General features: G+C 40.7%; 1 protein-coding gene across 9 annotated transcripts in view; it reads left to right on the forward strand.

Annotated features, from left to right (window-relative positions):
- VRK1 (VRK serine/threonine kinase 1) overlaps positions 1-24,890 on the forward strand; it is a 62,936-nt gene that overhangs the window by 14,130 nt on the left and 23,916 nt on the right. For 8 of the 9 annotated variants that reach the window (XM_039884178.1, XM_039884184.1, XM_039884179.1 and 5 more), the window contains 4 exons: positions 10,805-10,969; positions 13,209-13,264; positions 20,703-20,772; positions 21,704-21,791. In XM_039884178.1, the coding sequence (XP_039740112.1) occupies positions 10,805-10,969; positions 13,209-13,264; positions 20,703-20,772; positions 21,704-21,791 (379 nt within the window). Of the gene's footprint in view, positions 1-5,515; positions 5,629-10,804; positions 10,970-13,208; positions 13,265-20,702; positions 20,773-21,703; positions 21,792-24,890 lie in introns of all 9 variants that reach the window. The other variant, XM_039884186.1, reaches the window with a different exon arrangement.

Consider the following 24,890-nt stretch of genomic DNA (forward strand, 5'->3'; position numbering starts at 1 on the left):
TGTTATGTCTGACTCTTTTGTTAATGTTACTGAAGGTGCCCTGCAGTGTGTTTTTCATACTTTAGAAACCACGGGACCTTTTGGACTTCCCCAGCAGGAGCTCATGGTCAATCTTCCTGTGTCTCAGGTTTTCCTGTTGAATGGCATTGGTAGTAAGTATACTTTTATGTCTGTGAATATCCTTACTGTTCTGTCTCAACTGTAGGATTTGTGTGGACATAACGAAGTAAATATGTGAGGACCCTCTGTATTATTGGGAAGTGGCTATATAAACTCAAGATTCAGTATTTTATTTTTCAGATGATTTCTTAGCACTAATCAAACGCAGTAATCAACTCCTGATTGGCTGGCTCATTTGTAAGAGAGCTGTCTTTAGATGTATTGCTTTCAAATTGTTTCTGATGTAATTTAGCAGAAGAGATGATGAAGTCCTTTGTTGACCGATTATCTCTTGTTTGATTTTATTTACCTTACTGTAGTTCGATGGGAAGCCATTTGCACCAAAATGTGTAATTACTTCTTAATCCCAAGTAGGTTTGAAATATAAATGAGTGATTTTGGCCTGGGATATGAAGGGATTGATAAAGGGTGATTTTTTTTTTTTTTTGGCACACCCTGTATCAATTCATTCACTAATTTATCTATTTTACTCAACTTCCAAACGAACCGGAGGGGGCTTTCATTACAGTTCTTTAAGCCATTTGAGTTGTATGTGATAGAGCCGTTTCATTGAAATGAATGACTTAATGAGGAAAGGAAGATCCCCCAGCACTTCTCAGCCAGCCGTCCAGTCCGTGCACCCCAAGCTCTTGCGGGCCTTAAAACGCACGGGCGCCCGGGCCCTTGGGGAGTGGGGCCTTCATTGTTTCAGAGTTCCATTGGTCGTCATGATGGCTAGCCACGATTGGGAGGTACTGCCTCCCGTGATGGGTAGTTAGGTCACTGAGTTTATACTTTTGCTCTGCACTTTCTGGCACTGATTGGAAAATAGGAAAGAGGAATTTCACAGCTCTTAATATCTTAAAAACTCATATGGCGGGAAGAGGCACTTTTTCCCACCGTGAAATTAAGTTTAATTTTGTAGTTGTCTACAGCTGCTCACTGTCTTTAATAAATAGTTTTATCAAGGATTCAGAAACATTCTTTACCTGGAGGGCTTTTTATCGATTCTTGTTTGAAGCCGATGGTATAATATTAAATCATAATTATGTGATGGTGTTTCTGAATGAAGCTAAGTACAGCTTCTTGAGGCCAGAGTTTGCATTTCATTCATGTTTGTATTTCCAGCCCTTTGCACAGTTTCCGGCACATATTTCGGAGGTGTTTCATAAATGCCTTTGAATAAATGAGTTCGAGTGTTTAATTTCCTGGTGAACTAAATTGCCATAAAGAGAGAGCTTAGGAAATCTAGAGTAAGAGGTGATTAGCATGTTTCGTAGACCATCTGTCACTAATATCAATTGTTTCTACTTGGCACTGAAGACTTGTTTTTTGTGGGGAGGATCGCTTGTGTAAAGAGAATGAAAGAAAACCTCTGCACCCCTCTGTTCAGTGGCTAAAAGTCAGTGCAGTTTTAAAAAATTGACATTCTTATTATTTAGTAAGGACCGATGCAGTCACCAGTTATTCCAGTAGTAACCGCATCGTGATAACTCCTGGCTGTTTCTGCCTCGCCGCCTTCCAGTCTCTTCAATGCATCAGTGATCCTTTGAACGTGGAAGTCAGAGCAGGCCACTTCTCTGCGCAGAACCTCCCTATCTTGGTGAGGGTTAAAGTCAGTGCCCTTACACTGGTCCGTGTGTGGGACGTGATGGCCACACCATGCCCTTGGATGTCTGACGGCAGTCAGTGCATCCCCAGCTGATTCTCTGCCTGCTGCACCAGCCTCCTTGCTGTTTCTAGAATAAGCTGGGCATGCTTGCCTCAGGGCCTTTGCACTTGCTGCTCCCTTGCTGTGGGATGCTCCTCTAGATAACCTCATGGCTAGCTTCCCTCGCTTTATTTTCAGGTCTCTGTTTAAATGTCACTTGCTTGTGAGGCTTTACCAGTTCATCTTTTAAACTCCCCCCTCCCCACACACACAGCCCCCTGGCACGTACATGTCTTTCTTAGCACGTACATTTTCTAAAATATTAGATAATTTATCTATTTTTCTTTTTTATGTCTCTTTCTGCTAGATTATAAGTGTCAAAAGGGCAGGACCTTTTTTTTGTTGCTTGAAGTATACCAAGTGTCTAGAACAGTGCTTGGCACATGGCAGGTTATCAGTAAACATTTGTTGAGTGAGCGAGTAAACATCACTGCTCTTCATAAATTCACATAATGTACAGTTAAGCTTTATTTATTGCTAGTAATAACTAGGAGATTTATATAATTAGCATCTATAAGAACAACCTTTGAAATAATACCACTTGTAATGCTTTTCCAGTTGTGCGTGTATATGGAAGGCTGGCCCCGGTGGTAGCGGGGCTGGATGCCATAATCACCAAGAATACGTTGGTGGTATTTTGGTTCAACTTAATTTTTCTGTCCGTTTTATCCATTGCATTTATAAATTCTTATCTTACTTTTTTTAGTCGTGGGAAAAAATACATAACATAAAACTTACCATCTTAATTTTTTAGTGTATAGTTCAGTAATGTTAAGCACTGTTGCGTAAACAGTCTCCAGAACTCTTTTCATCTTGCAAATTTGAAACTACACTGATAAAACAACTCTCCCCCCTCCATCAGCCCCAGGCAGTCATTCTACTTCCCGTTTTTATGAATTTGACATCTGTAGACCCTCATAGCAGCGAAATCATGCAGTGTTTGTCTTTCTGTGACGGGCTTGTTTCACTTAGCCTAATGCCCTCACAGTTCATCACGTGGCCTGTGTCACTTCCCTTCCTTTTTAAGGCTGAGCGATATCGTGTGCTGTGTGTGGGTCACATTTTGTTTATCCATCATCCATGGATGGACGCTTGGGCTGCTCCCACCTTTTGGCACTTTTGAATGCTGCTGCTATGACCATGCTGTGCAAATATCTTGAGACTATAAACTCTTGAGGTCTCTTAGCTTAAAGGAATAAACATACTAGTCAGTTATATTTTCAATATATGTGTCCATCTTAATTTTAAAGCTTTTAATTTTATTTCCAAAAATCTTTAATTTTTTTAAACAGCATGTTTTCCTTTTATATAATTTATTCTCATATGATAAGTTTGTATTTTGGTGTATGCCGTGGAGGTGTATGTAGGTGTTCTGCCTTTTTAACCAGATATAATCCTAGAAAAGTGTACCTCAAAAAGTCAAACTCCTTAAAAGCATAAGCTGTTACTCATTGTTGCGTCTCCCATATTAGCTACACTGTGAGTGGCCTGAACAGCGGCTCAGTCGTTGACACCAGGATAGGATTGTATTGTGCCCGCAAAGGAAGAGAAGACAACGAACAACAGTGACGGAGCTGCCGGGCAGACAAAGGAGAGGATTCGAAGTGTCCCGTGGGTTTAGTGCCCTTAGCAAGAGCGAGAGGGGCTCACGAGGGCGGAGTCCGGGTGGACTGAGTCGTGCGCTAAGTGCGGAGAAAGGAAGCCTCAGGAAGTGCAGACAAGTTTTAAGACGTTCAGCATTGAAAGGGAGAAGAAAGTTGGGATGATAGTGGAGGGAGATTGAAAAGCACTTAAAAATGGGCGAAGCAGGAGCACGTTTGAGAGCTGGTGGGACGGAGGGGAGGGGGCGGGGATGCAGGATCTCTGAGAGAAGGATTACTTAATGGTCTAAGTCCTAGGAGGTTGGGGGCCGGTTACAAGGCGCATGGGGACCCGATGTTAGAAGAGGTAACAGGAGAGAAGGGAGACAGGATGGGTGCGACGCTGGGCTTGATGTGGGTCCAGTGCTTTGTGGGTTTGGGTCTTGGAAAGGTAGGGAATTCCCACCTGAAGCCTCTGGTTTTTTCTTCAAACTGGGAAAGAGATCATCTATTGAGAATTATGAATTAGGAAGGGAATTCTAGTTTTGAGGAGAATAAACAGGGGTTAACAGTCACTGTAGAGAGTGGGGAGAGATTTCAGTCACTGGACTTTGAAAGGAGTGGCAGCGACCACTGCAGTCGGGTGATGTATGTTAAGCATAAAGTTGGCGACAGGTACTTGGTGGGGGGGGGAAATTAACCCTTTGCTGTTTAATTTTACGCATTTATTGAATTCCTACCAAGTGCAGTGTACTGTAAGACAGTTTTTGTTCCCAGGGAGCTTATAGACTTACAGGAAGCATTTATCAAATGCAGCGAGAGGTAAGAACAATGTGAAACCAGAGGTCATATCCTGCTGAGGAAGGGAGATCTTTGGGTGTGGAAACATTTCAGTAATCGTAGATGGGGGAGGGTGAGAAAATGCTCTGTTACGCTGCAAAGATGGAGCTAAGATGTGGTACCATGTGAACAGGCTGCTGAGTCGTCCGGCTCGTGCACGAGTACCCTTGAATTAACGCAGTTTAAAAGCACCAGAGAAGGTTATGACTTTCAAGAAAACTTCATAAAAATATATGACCCCCTCAAAAGGAACTTATGTGCATACCTGTTTTAGGGAAAATTTATGACTAGGCATCCAGCGTGTAACAGCTTTCTACAGCGTTGCCATTTTCCAGTGTGGGTATGATGGTTTCATAGAGCTCAGTAAGTGGCATCATTTGATTCATTCAAGCTTTTCCGTCTCTTCAGTGGAAGATTAAAAAAAGAAATTGTTCCAAATTTGACTCCAGGACTTGAAAAATGCCAGTTGTCTAAATACAGTACCATATTGTGATAAATATAACTACTGAAATTTTAAAAATCTCTTCACAAAACTTTATTTTAATATTCATAGAACTTTTTTTGGAATGTTATCCGAAAAACAGGCCCATTTTATTACCAGAGCTGACTATTAATTAGGGTATTGTTTCAGACGTGAAAGTTGATCTGCCACTGAAATTCTATCTGAATATGTATAGTGCCAGCTTGCTTTGTGTATTTAATAACTTTAGTACCATAATCACTCTGTTTACAATTAAATTTTGGTGAATATGCTAATAGGGAATATGCCAGTGAATGATTTCAGCAAAGGGCAGTGTCGATTTGCATTTCGATGTGCTTTTCACTTGCATCTGCATTTCATTTAATATCAATGGGAAAAGAAGTGGTCGGGTTATGTAATGGATTATGCGCTGGTAAACTTTCTTTTCTCGAAACCTCTCTGTTGGACCGGCTGTCTCAGTAGTGGATTTGCTTTGCTCCCAGTGGGCAGAAATTATGTGGAAAGATTTACTTTGGTGTAGGTGTGTGCCCCTCAGTGTATCCTTAAGTAGAAGCCTTAATGTGGGTATTGGTTTCATTAATTGGAAGAAAACTGTAATGTACTAACAATTGTTTTAATTCCAATTAGCATTTTATCTTTAGAAAAGTCACTAACGTTCTGAAGCAAATGCTGTGGTTGTGTTATTTATTACAGCTTTTGAGCAGGGACTTCTGATTTTAAATAATTCTGCTTTCTTCTTTTCAGAAATCACCTGAAAAGGAACGAGGAGATTGAGAAACACATTTTCTATTCTCTAAGACTAGGAGGCTTCTGTGACCCGGACCAGAGAATAAGAGGGGCCGCCGAGTGCAGTGAAGGTCAAACGAGGGCGTGGGAGGGGGCCGAAAGGGGCCACTCTCAGGGCTGGCAGACGCAGGTCTCAGACGGCGCTGGCGGAACAGTGTTCCCTGAAGCGAGTGGCACGCCCCGAGGGGCACAGCCAGCAAGCCTCTGTATGGAAGAACAGGAGTGGGTGTCGGCAGAAAGGGCCCGGAAACCTGGCGTTCTGAAGATGCTCTTCCTTGTGATGCACGTGGTCGTTGCTGAGGTGTATGATGTGCACACGTCAGATTGATCAGTCTGCGTTTTCACTTGTGCGGGTTATCAACAGCTTCTCAATTCCAAACCCACCTTTCTTTGCTCTGCTCGTGATAGTCGAGCGAGGCCCTGTAAGCGTTCTTTTCCTGTCCAGCACAGTGTTAGGTTCTGTCAGTAGAGAGTGGGGGAGGCACACTGCAGAGCAGAGCAAGGAAGGGGCTTCTCGTGTTGCAGTGTGCTGGGTGTCTCCTCCCTCTCGGGGGGCGGTGGCTGCCGGCCAGGCTCACTCTCCTGACGGTCTTTGGCACCCCAGCAGGCAGCTTCTCGTATCCCACCAGTACCCCAGCGGGCAGATTCCTGTGGACCCCGGAGGACGCTGCCTCCCAGCGGCCGTGGCCACAGCCTGTGCAGTGCAGAGCGCCTTTCTTGCGTGGTCTCCCTTAGCCTTGTAGGTAGTAACCGTTCCCTGCGTTTGCCGTGTCCCGTAGAGTTCTCCTTCACCCCCTTTAGTAGTCAACCACCTTTTACAAATAGATAAGTTTTAATATTTTCCTGTCTAAGTTACTTGTGTATTTTTATCTGCTGTCTGGACCCTGGCTGTCTTATCACGTACACTGTGTGTAATTTACTGTGTTAAATTTACGTAAGTAAGGAACAGTGAAGTAAATCAGAAGCGCACAACCTGAGTAATTCTTGCGAAGTGAACACGCGGTTTAAAGATCACTGAGGGTGGGACTGAGAACGCACCCAGCCCCCGGAACCCTTCCTCTCCCAGGCCTCACTCCTCCCCCAGCGGCGTCCGCTGTTTGACTTCCGTCATCCTGGGTTAGTTCTGTGTGTTATTACACTTCGTATACATGGAGTCGTGCACTATGTTTCTTGGGTCTGACTTCTTTTTCTAAACACAGCGTTTGGGGGGTTCATCCATTTCATTATACATATTTTTCTGTTGTTGGACATGTGAGTTTCCATTGTCTGGCTATTTTGAATAAAGCTGCTATTATCATTCTTTTATGTGTTTTTTGGTGGACTCGTTTTCATTTCTCTTAGGTAGATACGTAGAAGAGGAATGATTGGGTCAGTTAGCAGCTGCTGACAAACAGATTTTCAGAAGTGGTTGAAGTGGTGTACCGGGCGTGAGAACTCCAGTTGTCCCATGTCCTCATGGTATTGTCACTCCTGGCGTCGCCACTCTCGGTATGGTCAGTCAGGCTTTCCCAGTTGAGGTCTTCAAAACCTATAAGGACTGGATCATTTAGATGCTGTTTAAACTCTTTATGTTGTAAAAGAAGAAAAGCTAAAGTCTTTATGAAGTGAGTGTAATGTTGATAGAACAGATAAATGTAGTAGAAAAACACTGCAGACCAGTCTTACTTATGGATATCAATTTTATTCCTAAATCAAATATTAGCAAATAGAATCCAGCAGCACGCTGTAAGAATCAACCGTTGTTAGGTATGATTTTTTTTTTTTTAAGGGAACGGTTACTGTGTTAAATTGCCCTGTTACGAGTATGTGGCATACTGGCCGAACTTGCTTAGGTCTTTTATGTCTCTCAGCATTTTCAAGGATGTGTTATTTGACCCCTTGTTTGTTTATTAATCTGCTGCCATCACCTGTCCGGCACCCAGCAGAAGCCAGCTCGTTAGCACTGACGTGGCTGTTGGTCCCTCAGCCCTGCCTGAGACTGGAGGGGCTACAGAAGGGAGGTCTATGCATCTTTTCCCATGAGAAGCCACAGGAAGAATGGAGTGTCATTTAGGGACATTTTAAAGAAGTGTTTGGGTTTTCATGGCCTCTTCCTGTCAGAGCACCAGAGTGTGTTGAAGTGACTTCTTCACATTCGTGTGGAGCCCACCAAGTGTGAGGGAGGTTTTCACCCGAGCATACAGTTAGTTTCAAATGCTAATGAACCTATTTTTTTCTTTTTTCGTTTGTTTGAAAAGAAACTGGTCATCTCGTACCTACAAGGAACACCTTTGTGTGAACTTCGTTTGTATTATTTCACTCGGGTTGGTGGCATGACTATTTAAGTTCCTGGAATAGTGTGGATTGCCTTAACGTGTGTGAGTGACTGAGGAAAGGAAAAGATAAACAAAAACCAGAACCGGATAACCATTCGGAAAAAGCTAGATTCTTACCTTATACCAATGCAAGTGTAGACAGATCAAAACTTCGCCAGCAAAATATGAAACCATAAAACAACTAAAAGAAAACATGGGAGATATTTGAAAAAATTTGAATGGGCGAGGTCTTTCTAAGGATGATGTAAAATCCAAAAGCTCAAAATAAACAATATTGAAAGAAGTAAATCGGGAAGACTATTTGTAATACAAAGCCAGTTTCTGTAATATAGTATATAAGAAGTGCCTCTGAATTAAGAAGCACAAGGCTACCAGTGGTTCACACAGGAAATGAAGTACGGATTTTACTTAGGGGGCTTTTTTTTTTTCCCATTTTGCGTGAATGGACAACCTCATGGAATATGAAAAGATTTCTAGTTTTGCTCCGTTGGTGATCATTACTTATAGGAACAGTAATTTTTCATGTTTAAAACCATAAAATACTTCATAATACAGAAAACCTTATAAAGCAAATACTTAATGACTTATAAGGTACTTTTATAACAACAACACACACCAAGAAAGAGAACTTTGCCTGCCATGTGCCCATCCTAATTACAACTTTCATGTGCTTCTCCAAAGTAATTTTTATCTTTTATGGTAGTTATTTCCATTTTCTTACAATTTTATTACTCAAACGGCATTCCTAAACACTGTAGTTTAGATTTGCCTGACTTTGTTTTGTTTTAGATATATTGCTTTAAGTCTATTAAAATCTAGTTTTCTCCATCTTTTCTTTTTATTCTTTGCTGAAGAAATCAGATTATATGTACCGTATGGTTCCCCACAGTTGGGATTGTGCTGACTGCTTTCCTGTGTTACAGTTTGTCATGTTCTTCTGTTCTCTTCATAGCCCATAAATGGGTAGGCTTGACAAGATTCAGGGTCTGTTTATTTTTTACTTCTTTTTTGGCAAAATTACTTCATGGGTTGTGGTGTGTTCTTTTATCAGAAGGCATGTAATACCTTGATACGGCTCATATTTTGATGTTAGTAGCTATCAGTGCTCAGTGTCGGGATTTATTAATTCATCAGGAGGTAGAAATGGTGTTAACCTAAACCATTCTTAGTCATTCATTAGCTGCAAATTTTCTGTAAGGAGACATTTCTCTTCATCTTCTGTTTGATTATCCAGTGGTATAATTCATGTAAAAAGGATAAATGCTTGATTCTTTCCCTTTATTTACCACTTCAAAATTCAGTGGTTTTCTCTTATCCTCTAAAGGTGACCACTTAGGTTTTCTTACAGTTTTAAGCTCTTAGATTTATCCATTTTATGTGGTTTAATCCATTGTGGTTATTATCTTTCATGATCACATTGGCCAGTCTTTGGTCAGTGGGCGTATCTTTCACGCTGGCTCCTTACACATATTTGACGTAACTCCAGTAGTTTTTGATAGCTTCCTTGACATCTAGAAATGAAAAGATGTTCCAGGTCGAGCTTGTATTTCCAGTTCCAGACCTGTAATCAGTTGTTTCTTCAAGGAACCTGGTTTCTTTGAACAAGAAATGGTTATTTCAAGAATACAATTTGTATACCAGGAATGCTCATTGCTTCTGGGCTGGTTGTGGTTCCTAAGCTTTTTTGTGAATGGGGCTAGGAAATACAAAGGAGGTGTGTGTGTGGTCTTTGTAAAAGATAAAATGCCTTCTGAATTAAAAATATTTCCAAATGTACAACATTTTTCACCTTAAGTCTTTTGTTTTTCCTCTGTATTCCTTTTCTTCCATATTTGAATCCTGATTTTTAAGGATACAAAGCGATAATAGAATTCAGATGTCACATAATTACTCACTTGCATTATTCTACATTTATGCATTCAATAGCCTTAGTTAATAAACAGGTATCAGAATGGAAAGTTACTTTTTTTGCATATGTTCTCCAATTTTTTTTACAGTTCTACCATATCTGCATTATCAGAATATATACCGATTATGTGTTTTATCCTCTAAAGCCTTTTGTTGAGTCTCAGGTTCTACAAATAAATATCTCTTTACTGCTCATTATCAGTTCTTATCTTAGTCATTTTGGATATCTGCGGCTTGTTTTCTGGTAGATTGTCACTCCCTTTTTCCATGTTGATAACACTTTGAAGTCTTTATACTCGAAATTTAACTAAATATAAAATCTTCTGTTTATGTTTTCTTTCCTTGAGTCTTAAATACGTTACTTTTTTTCCTGGCATAAAGTGTTGCTGTCAAAGTGATGGCAATCTGATTTTGTTTTCCTTGTATCATTGTTTTGTTCTGGGTGCTCAAAGAGTATTATACTGTTAAGTGCAGTAATTTAACTAGGCTTCGTCTTAGCGGTACTTATCCCAGGTTGATTTATGTACGTGGTGTGACCTTTCATTGTGTAGCTTCATATTTTTTTTTTAAGTTCAGAAAAATCGTTCCCTTTCCCATCGTGTTAATTGTCTTGTGTTTTCAATCTCTGTGCTGTGCTCTTATCACATCAGTGTCGACCTTTATACACTCATCGTTTTTACGGTGCAGTATGCATTCTAATTGGATGCACTTTCCCCCTCAACTTCATAGAGCGCTTCTGTTTTGTTTTTGTTGCTAAATAGCATTTTTAGTCATAGATGATATTATACTACTGGAACTTAAGACTAAATGTTTTCTCGAAAGTAATCGCATATATTATTTATTATTTCCTCTCCAAATTAAGAGATAATCAAATGAGATTATAAATTAGAACAGATGTCCTTTAAGTTTCAGCGTGAGTAGGAACTTGATCAGCATCTGTGTTGCACAGAAGCTTTCCTCGGTGAAAAACGTTTTGAGCACTTCCAGTATTGTAAGTCTGATGTTGCTTTCTTTTACGTTACAGGGAGAATGCCTCGTGTGAAAGCAGCTCAGGCCGGAAGGCAGGGCCCCGGAAAGAGACGTCTTGCAGAACAGTTTGCGGCTGGGGAGATAATCACCGACATGTCAAAAAAGGAGTGGAAACTGGGATTACCCATTGGCCAAGGTGGCTTTGGGTGTATATATCTTGGTAAGTGTGTGACTGCTTCCAATGAATTGTCAGTCCAAAGATTTAGGTACTTTTGTATCAAAATCATTTCTCAATTATGAGCTTTTACAGGATGTTTCTAATATCTGTAGTCGGCTTGTTACTGTGTGGTTAGGCAGAAATGCGTCTGACATGGGAGTGGGGGAGATGGTGGTTCATTTAGTCACAGTAGGAAAAGAGGATCAGGTACCTGTAATATTGCCGTTAGTGAGCACTGCGGCTTTGGATTTTTAAGGTATTCTGTATAATCTGAATCTCTTTTGAGACCCAAAGTAAGCCATATTTCTTTCCTTACCTGTACCCAGTTAGGATTTACTCCCTTTGTTTTGGTTTAATTTAGAGATTTTTAGATCTTTAACAGTTGTAGATTTTCTTTTCCTTTCTAGACCATCCTAATAGTCATCATAGTAGAATTAGGAGAATGACCTACAAACTGCATATTAGGCCTGATTTACCCTGCATATTAGCATATTTACCCTGAAAATTTTGGGGCCCCATTGTGGAAACCTGAGATTCTGTAGGTTAACTAAATTGTTGATTTAAAAAATATTTTACCCGATTACTTCTAAAGCTGCCTGTTTCACCAAGAATATTATAGTGACACAACGCAATTCATTTTTGCTTTTGATCTATTTCACCAACTTTTCCATTCTCTGTTCTTACTCCACCTCTAATCTTGATTCAGTTAGTTCATTATTTATTTAAGTATTTAATTTCTGCCATGGAGGTTTATAAAATTTTATTTTTAGAGGAACCCTTTTTCAAGCAACCTCTTTCTCAGAATACTGATATTTATAGTGTAGATTTTGAATAAGCATCTCAGACTCAGACACCCCAGAGCACCAGCCCCTCCTGCAGTTCTCTTCATCTTAGGAAGCAGCAGCTTCCTCTTTCCAGTTGCTCAGGCCAAAAACCCAGAGTCCTCCTTACCGCTACCTCTCCCAATCCAGTTCATTCCTGCTGCCTTGAAAATCCGTCCACGGTCTGACCACTTCCCGCTACCACCTTGTCCGCCACCAGCCTGGTTCAGGCCACCACCATCTCTCACCCCATTCTCCACAGAGCAGCCGGAAGAATGTTTTAGAAAGCACAGTCTGATCTTGGCAGCCCTCTTCTCAAAACCTCCCATTGGCCCTCCGTTTCATCCGTATAGTAACCGCTTTATGTCACCTGTCAGGCTCATTGTGTTTGTTGGCTTCCTGCTGCTTTTCTGGTCTGTCTCGTTACTTGCCACTCGCTTATTCTTTTCCAGGTATCTTGGTCTCCTTGCTTTCCTCAAACATATGGAGGCTCCCAGTTCAGGGCCATGGTGCTGGTTGGCCTGGAATGTTCTTCCCCCAGATATTTACACAGCTTATTCCCTCCGTGCAGTCAGGCCCCCTCTCCAGTGACACCTGTCAGTGAGGTTTCTCTTACTTCTTTGCAACACTGCCTCCCTTCCTTTCCTGCTTAGTTTTTCCTCTACAGCACTTATCACCATCAAACGTAGTTTATACTTTAATTGTTGTCAGTGTCCTACCACTGAAATGTTAGCTTCATAAGAGTAGAGATTCTTTTTTCCCGTTCACCGATGAATCAGTTTCTTAGAAACTGGCATACAGTAGGTAAAAATATTTGTTTAATGAATATAGACAACCTTATATTCTTAGCTCAGTATTCTAGGGTAACCGTGCGTGACATAAAATGACAGCCACATTAAAATTATTCTGGATGGCAGTTTGGAGGTCTAGTGCTAGCATCCTACGTCTAGATGAGCTTTCCCCCCCAAACTAGTGCTTTTTGGAGCTTTAGCTCCCTCTTTTTTTTACCTTCCTGATGTTCCTACTTAAAAGGATTCCCTAGTTTATTCAGTTTAAGAAATCACATCAGTTATCATCCTCTTAGGAATTCACAACATACATTAGCATATCAAAGGCCATGCATACTTTTTTGAATTAAAGAAATCTTTAACTCAGGGTTTTCCTTACTTAATTGATGATCGAATTGAAGATACCAGCCATTGTAAGATGCATTCCAATTTCAGACATGTTAAAATATAAAAGAATGCTTAAACTAATGAAATATACTGTAATGGTATCCTGAAACATATATTTGGGAACTGAAATTTATTCTAAGGGGTTATCGATATACAGACCTAAATATTAATAAAAGCTTAGTAACAGGCTACTTATAATGATGCTATTTCTTGTTCTGATATTACGTATAACCCTTTTTCAAACAGCTGATATGAATTCTTCAAAATCCGTGGGCAGCGATGCACCCTGTGTTGTCAAAGTGGTAAGAAAATATTTGAGCTGTTTTTTTTTTCTTTTTTGTTGATTTAGTGTAGTACTGTATTTATTTTGTAAAACATCCTTTTTGATAACTAAAACCGTAAGGTATTACATTATAATAATATTTCATAAATATTTAATGAGCTACAAAAGCAGCTTTATAGTTTTAAATAATTTGAGTTCAAAAAGGCCGTCTCCTGCCTTTTGATTTAGACTGGCATTGGTATTTCGGGAAAAATGAAAGAAAGCACAGAGGTATGCAGATGTGGAATGAAAATGTTCAGCTCATTCTGTTTATTTCAGCTATATTAACAGCAGATGAGATGCTTCTTGTATTTACATCCTGTAAGACTACTTCTTTACTGAAATTTTGTTGTATTTTATCTTTCATTTGTTTCTGAACTTCTACTTGGTCAATTTTCTTCTCTTTATTTCCAATTTTCTTCCCTTCCTTTTCCAGTTTAGTAAATAAATTATATATTTAATTGTGATCACTTTGGAACTTCTTTGGTTATACTGTCATTGAAATTAATTTGAAATGAATAAGAGTTGACAGCATCCGCCTGACATAAGCGTACTTGGATAGCCAGGTCAGTTTATGTATTGGTACACTAAAAGACATTTTAACGACTATTTTTTTTTGTTATCCGTGTATTATGTGTTGTTTTGCTCGCCAACATTTGTAACTCCGCTCTCGAGTTCTTTAATACACGTGTAGAACGTGTCTGTTAAACAGAAGAGGTAACGGGTCTGTTTTGTGGGCAAATCACCACCACGTCTCCCACGCTTCCTTCTTTCCCCCATAGGCTACAGAACTCTGGAATTAGAATCACCCCACGGTTTTTTGGTTTGGTTTGTTTTTTATTTTACTCACTTTTCAAAAAGGAATATATTTGATTACCTCTGAGTTAACTCTTGGATCCGAATCGTTTTTGTGATTGTGTCTGACATTTTTTTATTCAGGCATAGTTTTTACAAGGAAATATCTGGATATTAAGTAAACAGTTTGGATACTTTTTTGACAAGTACATATACCCGTGTAACTGCCACCCCGATTAAAATATAGGACATTTCCGTCACCCCACAAAGATTCCCCGTGTCCTCGTCTGCTCAAACCCCGACTCCTTCACCCTTGGCGGCAGCCTCTTGTCTGAGTTTTCCTTGCTGCGCACGGTCGTTGATTCTACCGCGGCACGTGGTGGCTCTCTGCAGCATGTCGTGTCTCGTCTCTGATCCCTGTGCTCAGCACCGCGTCGTCGAGGCTCATGCGCACCGATGGCGTCCCAGCTGTCTGCTCAGTCTTAACCGCTCAGTGGTGCACATCGCAGTTTGCCTCCACTCTCTGTTGGTAGAGCTTTGCGTGGGTCCCACAGTTTGTTACGATAAAGCTTCTGTAGACATTCTCGTATAGCGTTTTGACGGATGGAGGTTTTTATTCTTTTGGGTAAATGCCTAGAAATAGAATTGCTGGCTTATAGGGGCAGGCAGTATATATTTAAATTTTAAAGAAAGCACCGGACAGATTTCCACCAAAGTGGCTGTGTGACTTGACACATGCACCTGTGACGTCCCGGGCGTCCTGGGCGTGCCATGGCCGCTTTGGTGCCAGGAGTTGTTCAGCCTGGTGTGTTATGTAGCCATGACATTGGGAGCGTGGCGGTGGCTCCAGTTTTGGTTTGCAGTTACCCGAAGACTGATTTTGAGCATTTTCCCATTGTGCTTTTTGGCCATGCGTACATTTTCCTTTGTGGGTTACCTCCTCAGGCTTTTGACAATCCTTCCCCCCTTTTTTTAGATAACAAGATTGTTTTGCTTTTCATGATTGAGTAGTAAGAGAGGTGTTCTGGTTATAAGTCCCTTGTCAGATATATGTGTTGTAAATATTTTCTCCCAGTCTGTAGTTTGGCTACTTTCTTAATGCTTTTGCGGCATCTGTTGAGATGGATCAAAGGACTCTTTTCCCTTTATTCAGTTAATGTGGCAATTATATTGATTGACATTTGAGTGTTGAACCAACTTAGTATTCTTAACATACACTTCACTTAGTTATGGCGTATCGCGCTTTTTATGTGATGTTGGAATCGACCTGCTAATAATACTTTGTAAAGGATTTTTACATGTTTGTTCATGAGGGATATTGGTCTTTAATTTTTCTCTAATATTTCTATATTAAAAAAATTCTAATCTGGTTCGGTTTTGGTGTCAGGGTTGTTGGAGCGCTGCGTTTGGTCTCCCCACTTCCCCCCACAGTACCCCAGTGCCTCTTTGAGGAAAGCCGGGGCTGTCATGGGGCTCGCTTCGCTTGTTTCCTAACTTTAGAGGCCACTGTTCTATGCTGCCTATTTTGTCTAATGTCTGAAAACAGTAATTTCCTACATTTCGTCCAATTTTTATACTTCTTTACGGTGGGAGGGCAAATTGGGTCCCAGTTGCTCCATCACACCCATAAGTGGAAGTAAAATCGATAACTTTGAACTTTGTGTCAGTGGTGTGTTTCTCTGCCATTTCACTTCTCTTCATGTCCTTTGATTCTAGAATTTTCTTCTTTCTCATTCGTCGAATAACATTCTTTTTTAAATTATCAGTTTGATGCTATATCAGAGGAACGAAAATTCTTCCCATTAAGTGGGGCCATTTGCATGGAATTTCAGAATATTATCTGCATTTGGCTTTGACACAACAAATTAAAATATTAATATATATGGGTGAGATTAGTTTCTTCTTAGGCTCTTTAAAAAGTTTCCACCGTGAGAAGAAAGGAAGGCCCCTTATGACTTCTCATCATCTTGAGGTTCAAAAAACATGGTTACCTCTGACCGCTTTGCAGTTGGTTACACCTGCCCAGTCGTTTCCAGGTCTTGGGGGGCAGCTGCGCCGGCGCCATGCCTGAGAGGTCGGACTGGTGTGGAACCATGTCTCTCTTCTTCTGTGGAACCTGAGCTGCTTTAAATTGAATTTTAGTTTAGAATTATGATATCCTTTATTATGGGTAACTTTAAGTAGTTTAGTTGTCATTAGATGTAACTTAACTTTTATTACCTTTTTTGCTTACAGAGTTATGCAAAAAAAGTGTGTGGTAACAGGTATTGCCTAACTGCTTAAGGTAGCAAATTACTTTGCATTTCTAAGTTTAAAGCCATTTGTTTTCAAACCTAGTTCAGGACTCTGCCTCTCCTGTTTCTTAATTTGGTCCTGTTTCCATTAGCCTATATTACTCCTTCTCGTTGTAATTAGGACAGTGATAAATATTCAGTTGATTTCTCTTTTGCATTTAATATTTCAGTAACATTCTCAGTGTCGTAGTTTGCGGTCCTGGAAGAATGCCATAAACAAAACAATATTGCTTTCTCTTTCTTCTCTAAGGAAGAGTTTAGTAACTGCTGTTTGCTCATTTCTTCTCTGATACCTGTCTCTTCTGAACCCCTTTAATCTGCAGCATTCATTCTATTTCCATTTATTTTATAATTTCATGTGCTAATATCCTCATGTCATTAGTTGATTTTAGTTTTTTTATGTGTTTATCTCCCTAACTAGATGTCGAGTTAGTTCATGATAAGGACCTTATTTTAAATTTTGTTTTCTGCATGCTATCCTTAAATGCCTGTTTTATTCTTTTGAAAACTTTTTAGCCATAATTCTCACCACCTTTTAACTTTAATGCCACCCACTTCCATTACTTGGCTAGCCTTTTAAAGTGGGCCCATTCATAATCTGCCTTCATTTGTGGTATGCTATGCCAGAATTCTGTCCATTCCTGTTCCATAATTCTTTTATTCTCAGAGCTTTATAATATTAAAAATTGAAATGGCTCATCAAACATAAACATATAAAATGAGTATCAGATCTTTCCAGTATTAAAATCTGAACTATTTATGAACATTTGTCATATAAAACATTAAGGGCTATTAAAAATCATGTTTTCAAAGAACAGGTACTACACTTTGGGGAAATTTCATAATTAATTACTAAATAAAAAGCACGATACAAAACTACAGAGTAGAGGTAGTTTTATAAAATCACTATGTATGTGAAGAAAATGTCAAAGTATTTCCAAGTTTTCTATAAAATGAGCACGTATTTTATCTTTAGAGGAGAAAACCTCAGCAAATGGTAAGAAATAATCAGAGGCAGATTGCTTTTTAATGTGACGTTAGATTTGATAAGGAAGCAGCATAGCGAGCAGTGGCTCCTGGCCCCACTTGGGCAGCGTAATCGGAATCTGGACGTGCGACCTGGTGGCGGGTGTCTGGTGAAGCCGCCTGGAGAGCCCCGGGTGGAGCCTGGCGCACAGGCCACCGTGGTTGCTTTCGGCTGACCACACATGCGTGTGTGTGTTTGTCTTCGTTTGGGGTCCTTGTGTTGGCATGGGAGCTTGCAGGTACCCCGTGCTTCTGGTGGGGCTTCCATCTTCGTGTCAAAAATGTTGGTAGCTGCTCATATGCATACCTGCTCTATGAAAGGGCTCCAAATAGTTAACCCACAAATTTTTTACAGTTGGCTTTGAAATGAAGCTAAGACATACATATTTAACATAGGTATTTAGGTAAATACTAAATATATTCTCTCCTGTCAAACGAATGTGCCTGATTTTGTTTAGGGTCTTACCCCTTATTGACTTATGGGGCAGCTTTGGAGTTGTGGCACTGGGACACCGGGGGTGGCAGCCTTGTGCTCTCCGTCTCTAGATAACTGAGAGACACTGTGTGTATTTTATTTCAAGAAAATGCATGCGCAGAGAGCAATGGTAAATTGGTAATAAGTTGGATAATGCAAGGAGAAAAATTTCTCTTTGAGGTTTTTTGTTTACAGACTTTATAATAATTCTTTCAATTACACTTAGCCTTTGTCGTCATGTCATTGAGCTAATAGCAGAACTGGAGGGGTAGAAGTCAGGCTTGTGGATCTTGTGTCCTAATAGTTCTTTATGTCAAGGTCACTTTCCTTTTGAACTGATTAAACCTGTATTTCGAAGTGCTGTGGAAAGAAGTTTGCAGACTGATGTTTATGTCCCCTCACTGATGTTATGAGAAGTGACCTGAATTTTCAATTCAGACATCATCATTTTTTGGTAGGAAGGAGAAACTTTATACAGCTTCATTTTTAAATGGCAGCCAGTTGCTTTTAGATGGTGCCATTGAAATGTATCACATTTTAATTTTTTTTCTGTTGTCATCTTCATTTTGACACTTAAAAGTCTTAAAGAAACGTTTAGTGATATTCTAGTTAAAATGTCAGTCCTGATTTCTTTTCTAAATCTTGGCTATTATAGCGTTGGCAGAGTATTTTAGATTTGAAATATGTTAATAAAATTTTAGTTATGAGTTAAGGTAGTTTCTTCAGAAATAGCTAGCTTTGGCTAGCGTGCAATGCCAAGGAAGTAGCTCCTTTATTTTGTTATAATGGAGTCTTGCTGTATTAGAAAAAGTATGGTATGAGCTCAGAGAGCCTTCAGTGTAGTGGGGCTCTCATTATAATAGCCTGATTTATAGGTTGATTCTCATTATTATAAGTTTAATGAATTATTGCCTGATGGAAAGCTTGAAAATTGAAGTTGATATGACATAGGTCAAAACTGAATAAATCAGAATTTTATACTGATGCGTATTAAGCCAGAATTTGTCTTAGGAAAACCCCTTTTGAACCCGAATTATATTAATGAGCTAGTCTAAAAGTTGGCCTTTGGAGAGTAACTTTACCAAAATTCCTTCTTGTGAATTTTCATTTCTTCATGTCTTTCACTGAGTCCCTGACCCCTGCTGAACGCCTGTTCTCAGGCTGCAGGCTTTGAACATGCACACGTGTCTGTGTAGCTATCACTGTTGCCAGGAAAGGAGCCACAGGGCACAGCAAAAATCAAGGTGCCCAGTCTGCAAATTAGGGGTTTGGTGCTCACACGCACCTTAGTATATTGGTTAGTTTCTACTTATTAAGCAGTGTTGACGCGCCAAACCCTAGAGTTCCAATCTCTTCTAAGACCGGGCTGAAAAGTAGACTTACCTGTAACACACAGGCCTGCTTACTGTCAGGTTCTGATCCAAGTGTCATATGTGTTGCCCATTTGCTGTCGAACGCTCTGTCTTAACTAGGTCCTGCCTTACTCTGCAGGTTGCTTCTCAGTTTTCCTTTAGGTACTTTAACTTGGGATTCTTATTTTTTGAATTCCAAGGTATCTGATATTTTAGGACTGCACATATATAGTGGTTATATTTAAACCTCAAGGAGGAAAATTAACTTCTATGACAGTGAGGAAATCGTGAATAAAAAAAATTTTAAAAAGGACATATTTTATGCATTTGCAAAAGGCATCTCCAGTCGTTGAAAACTATATATTTTCACGAATATTTTCTCAGTTAAGTAGTGGCCCTCATTTATCACTTCTGATATTCTACTGATACTTGAACTACAGCTATATAGATATTCTGTTTAAAAATTTCCTCATTCTTCCTGAAAGAAAAGCAATTCTAAAAGGAGTTGAAAAATGTTAGTTTTTTGATTTGCAGTTTTCGATGCTTTTCAAAAAAATCTTTTGAAAATTCTCAGTAAACAAGATTCTCAATAAACAAGATAACACAGAATATCAAACATTGAATAAATACTAACCAATTTTAATCAGACTATTTGAAAAGGTGCATGAAATTATAAGCTCTTTCCAACCTCATATTTATTTAACAAGACAACTCCTAACGGGCTGATATTTCTTGTTTGACAAATACCTTTTTGTGAGTATATAGCTCTTTGCAAATAATTTTAGTTGTTAATGTCCCTTAAAATGTGAAACGACTAGTCCAGTAAAATTGGTGGGAAACAATTGTTATCGAGCTCCATTTTCCCCTTGATACTAAGCTGTGTGGGAAGTAAATTGTACGCCTCCTTAGTCTGAGACGTGTGGGAGTCGGTGTCAGGCAGGAAAGGATGCAGTTAAACGGGCAGCACTTGCTTCCTCTGGAGCTCCAGAACCCTCTGTGGTAAGTTCGGTTTCTGCCAGTCCTGATCAGCTGTGTATAACTGTAATGAGAAACAGGAAAGCAATGGGATTTTGCCACGAATTGGTTAAATCAAGTATTGAAATTTTATTAAATCTCAAAAATACCTTGTAGCCGCTTGGTGAAATGGTTAACATGGTTGCTGGTTTTTGCTTAATAAAGATAAAAATAAGTTTAAAGGTTTTTCTTAAACTCCAGCAAAGACTGAGCTGTTCATCTAATGTTATATAATTTATCACTTATAAAATTGGAACTGGAGAGAAATATAAGACTTACAGACTATTCTGAGAATACTGAAAATATTTCTAAAGGGTTTGACTTCAACATAGTTATAAACTTAAGTATCAAACCTTCATCGTTTGGAAAGAAAAATTGATTTATTAGCTTTTATTGAAGGTTCACTGAAAATAACTCAGTAATTTTAACTACTGCTAGTACTAATTAACTCCTATTTTCAAGGAACCCAGTGACAATGGACCTCTTTTTACTGAATTAAAGTTCTACCAGCGAGCTGCCAAACCAGAGCAAAGTAAGAAATATAACACATTATGCTTTTAACATGACCACTGTTCGTTGTATTTTTGGTTTAAGACAAGACTAAAACATTGGATCTTATATTATGGTTCTTTATATTTTACTTTATAAATGTATCCTATTTAAATGAGATTTGTATAAAAGAATTTCGGTCTTTTAATGGGTTTATTGTAAGATTTCATGTGTATCTATATGTAGAATAAAGTTAATAAACAAATTATGATTTAGGAAATGTTGTTAAAAGTTGAGAAATCTAATCCATGAGTATGGCTCAAGGATCTCCAAATCTTTTTGAGTATTTTTTAAACTCTGGAGAACATAACTTGGGATGGGGGTGTGGACGGGGTACAGAATTGATGAACTGGCAACAGACTATCCAGGTGGAGAGCAGGGCCTCTTTCTGCCTCCTGGGCCCTTTCTGTTCCCCTCCTCCCCTCCTCCTCCCCTCCCACTCCTCCTCACCCCTCTGAGAATCCAGCGAGTCTCCTTGTCACAGAGGCTTGACGGTCTCTCCAGGAAGCCTCCCATCTTTCCTAGAGCTTGATTTCCTAGTTGGGGACTTTAGAATGAGGTAAAAAACTTTGAGATTGGGGTAATTGAAAAGTCTTTCTAAGGAAGCAAGTAAACATTTACATAATTAAGGCTATAAATTGCAACCACAGTACTGTGGTTTGATTTTTTTAAGAATGTTTTTTGCAGATTTTTAATTGTAAAGACAATGTTTAGGGCAGGATAAAATATTATTGTAGGTTAATAAAAATGCTTTGAATTACTTTTTATCTGTTATAATGTACTGCTTACTTTCTTTTTTATGAATAAATAAAAGCGAATCTTATTATAGGTATAAGTACATTTTACTCTTAATGATTTAAAAGATTATTTACGGCAACAGAATTGAAATCACAAGCATCTGTTTTAATTTGTAGTTCAGAAATGGATTCGTACCCATAAACTGAAGTACCTGGGTGTTCCTAAATATTGGGGTTCTGGTCTACACGATAAAAATGGAAAAAGGTAAAAATATACATGTTTGTTTCTCTCCTCCCTTTTCTGAGCAGTCACTGTAGTCGGTTTAGTTAAGAATCTCTCCCTGAGCACCTGCAGTGCTGCTGGGCCTCCTCTGGGCTGAGCGGGGGTGTGACAGGTGAGCAAGGGGTTAGTGCTGCCCTCTGCTTCCCACAGGACAGGTTGTGACTCGATGTCAGAAACGGCAGCGCCTCTCGCCGGGGCGGGGGTGGGGGGTGGGCTTGTACCTGCAGCCACGGGCTGCAGCCCAGCTGACAAGTAGGAACAGAGCCAGATCTGTCCTGCAAACAAACAAAAAACTCCACATCCCTTATGTAGAAGGAAGCCCTTCGGCTTCAGCTGGGTCTTTCGTGTTGGATGTGTCATCTGCCCTCCGCAGCGTCCTGCCTTTTGTGAGGTTTCAGTCCGGCTAGGAGGGAAGACTAGCACGAAACGTGTGTGAGACAGAACAGTTACATCAAAATTGTGTGATTCCGACTCTCGTGGGTCTTAGGAGTTTGGAAAATGGTGAGGATGTTTTGGCGTAGTTGAGTAGGAGAAAACCTCTGGTAGATTGATGTATAATCGATACCTTTTCAGTAGTTGAGTGGCAGTGTGTGGAGTGAGGCTGGTTGCTGAGCTTTGAAGTTTGGGATTTGTGGGATTTGAATGCTTTCACCAGCAAATAAAGGAAAACTTTGGTTCAGCTCGTAGGTAACTAGCAAGGGCCCAGGTCCCTTTACCTTGCCCTTTGTCCTCCTTGTCTCAGCTGTGTTCTCTATCAACCCCGGACTGCGTGGCCTTGAGGTGGCTGCCCTAGTTGGTGGCTTCTCATGCACACAGTACCCCCCAGGAGAAGATGACTTCCGGTGGGTGTCACTTTCCTAGAGTGAATCCCTTGGCTTGGCGTCTCGTGGCAGACTGACCTCTGTCCTGTTTTTCAGTCCGAGTTTGATTGGAGTTCATTTTGAAACAGTCACCGGCCAGGGCCGAGTGGTCACGGCGGTTGGCCCGGGCACGTGTTGGCTGCGTGGAGGAGGACGGAATGCGCGAGCCAAACTGGCTTGGTGAGAGAGGAGAGAGAGCTGGGCGCGGTGTGGGCGGGCAGCCGCCTGGGCCCTGGCAGGCCTCCTCGTGGAGCCACGTGTCCCCCAGGGAGAGTGGAGACTCCCGGAAGTGATGCTCAGTGTCTGTCACATGTGTTTTGCTGGAACAAGGTTCTATATTTTATGAGATTTTCTGGAGAAATAGTATAGATCAAGGACTGAGGAAGTAATTTAAGAGTAAGGCTTCTAGAGCCAGACTGCCTGGTCCGTCTGCGTTTGGTCCCTGAAGACGTGTGCCTGGGTGAGTGATTCCTTTTTTGCCTTGTTTTTCTCATCTGTGAAATGAAGTAACAGCTGCTCAGTAAGAGTGATTAAAGGTAAAGCTCTCGGTAAATGTGTAAAACCCATGTTAGCTTTTACTCTCAGAGGAGTCTGTCATCCGTTGAATGTGAACAGCTCCTGGTTCAGAGAATCACCGAGGAGGGGGATGCGGACGCAGGGCAGGGCAGGGCAGGCCTCGGCCCGCGTGCGGCCTGTCCGCCACCCTTCCTTAGCAAGCGAAGGACACGTGTGTGAAGGAGAGAAGGAGGTGAACTTGGAGACTGAGGCGGATCTCGAAGACCCAGGGAGGCAAGAGCGGTTTGGAACCTGTGTGTTGAACTAGGGACGGTGACAGGATGGTGCAGGTGGCGTTTGAGAACTGGTTTACGTGGTGTATCGGAGCCTGTGAAGAGGGGACTTGGGCAGGAAACACCCTCACAGATGACTTGCTAGAAAGCAGATAGCATGTGGTGGCACTCCAGGGCACAGCGGTTGTACCCCTCAGGAACAGCACGTTATCAAATGATTGGAAGGGCAGTGTGGTGGGGGGACTGGAGCATTTTAAAGGTAGAATAACAGAATTTTTCTCCTCCTTCCAGAATTTTGGGATACACTTTTTTTAAACAACAAAAATTATATCACAATAAAATTTAAACATCACTGAACTAGATTGCACTCGGCTCCATCAGGCGTGGTTCCGGGGTTATGTTTAGTTTTCCATATTTCTATCACTTGTAAGGTGGGGATAATTGTACTTACTTTTTGGAGTATTGGGAAGATGAAATGAAAACATGTAAATCGTAAGGGGGATTTTCTGGCACATACTATGTGCTCAGTAAATGTTAGTTGCAGTCATCATTGTTATTTTCCTTCCTCCCTCCCTCCCTCTCTTCCTTTTCCCCTCTCTGCCTTCCCTTCTTTCTTCCTCTCTCCTCCCTTCCTTCCTTCTTTCCTTTCTCTCTTCCTTCCTTTGTTTTGGGAATGGCACCTTTTCTTAAAGTTGCCAACACTGTCAAAGCACATTTTACCTTATACAGTCTTATCCCGTTTTGTGATAAAACAGCCACTTAAACAGGACGTGTGCGCGCGCGTGTGTGTGTGTGTGTGCGTGTGCGTGCACGTGTGCGTGCGGCTCCTGTGAAGTGACCAGGGCCTGGAGAGCTGGTGGGGATGGAAGGGGGACTCTGTCCACTGACTGACAGGAGCGCAGCGGGAGAACTTCCGTGGGGACTAGAGGGTGCTGCAGAGTCAGGGACCCCGGAACCAGACTCACTGAGTTTACCTTTAACGTGCCATTTACTAGTGGCCACCTTGCCTCTCAGCCTGTCTCTTCCATAGCGTGAAGTTGCCGGAAGTGTCTCTGAAATCACCTCCAAGGTATTGATTTGCTTTTTAGGTTGACGCTCTTAAAAATAATCATTTTGGTTCTTACAGAAATAAAGACGTAGAAAGTAAGATTGTTCTTCCAGCCCCACCCATCCACCAGAGAGCCTTACTTTCCCCTGAAACTCATTTGAATTAATATGTATATAGTGCTGAGAACAGGGTCAGAATAAAAATGTTATCTGCTGCCATTATGAAGTTATTTCTATTGATTTACATTTTCCTGTTGTTCGCATTGTTTCACCCAGGTTTTTGGGAGGGCGTGTTGTACCTCGATGGTTTTGCTTTAGGGGAGTTACTTAGGAATAACTCTCATTTTACTGTTCAGTGGTAGAAATGCCTTCCCAGAGGAACATGG

The sequence above is a fragment of the Pteropus medius genome, unplaced genomic scaffold (assembly GCF_902729225.1).
Source record: "Pteropus medius unplaced genomic scaffold, Ma_sr-lr_union100, whole genome shotgun sequence".
Classification (NCBI taxonomy): domain Eukaryota; kingdom Metazoa; phylum Chordata; class Mammalia; order Chiroptera; family Pteropodidae; genus Pteropus; species Pteropus medius.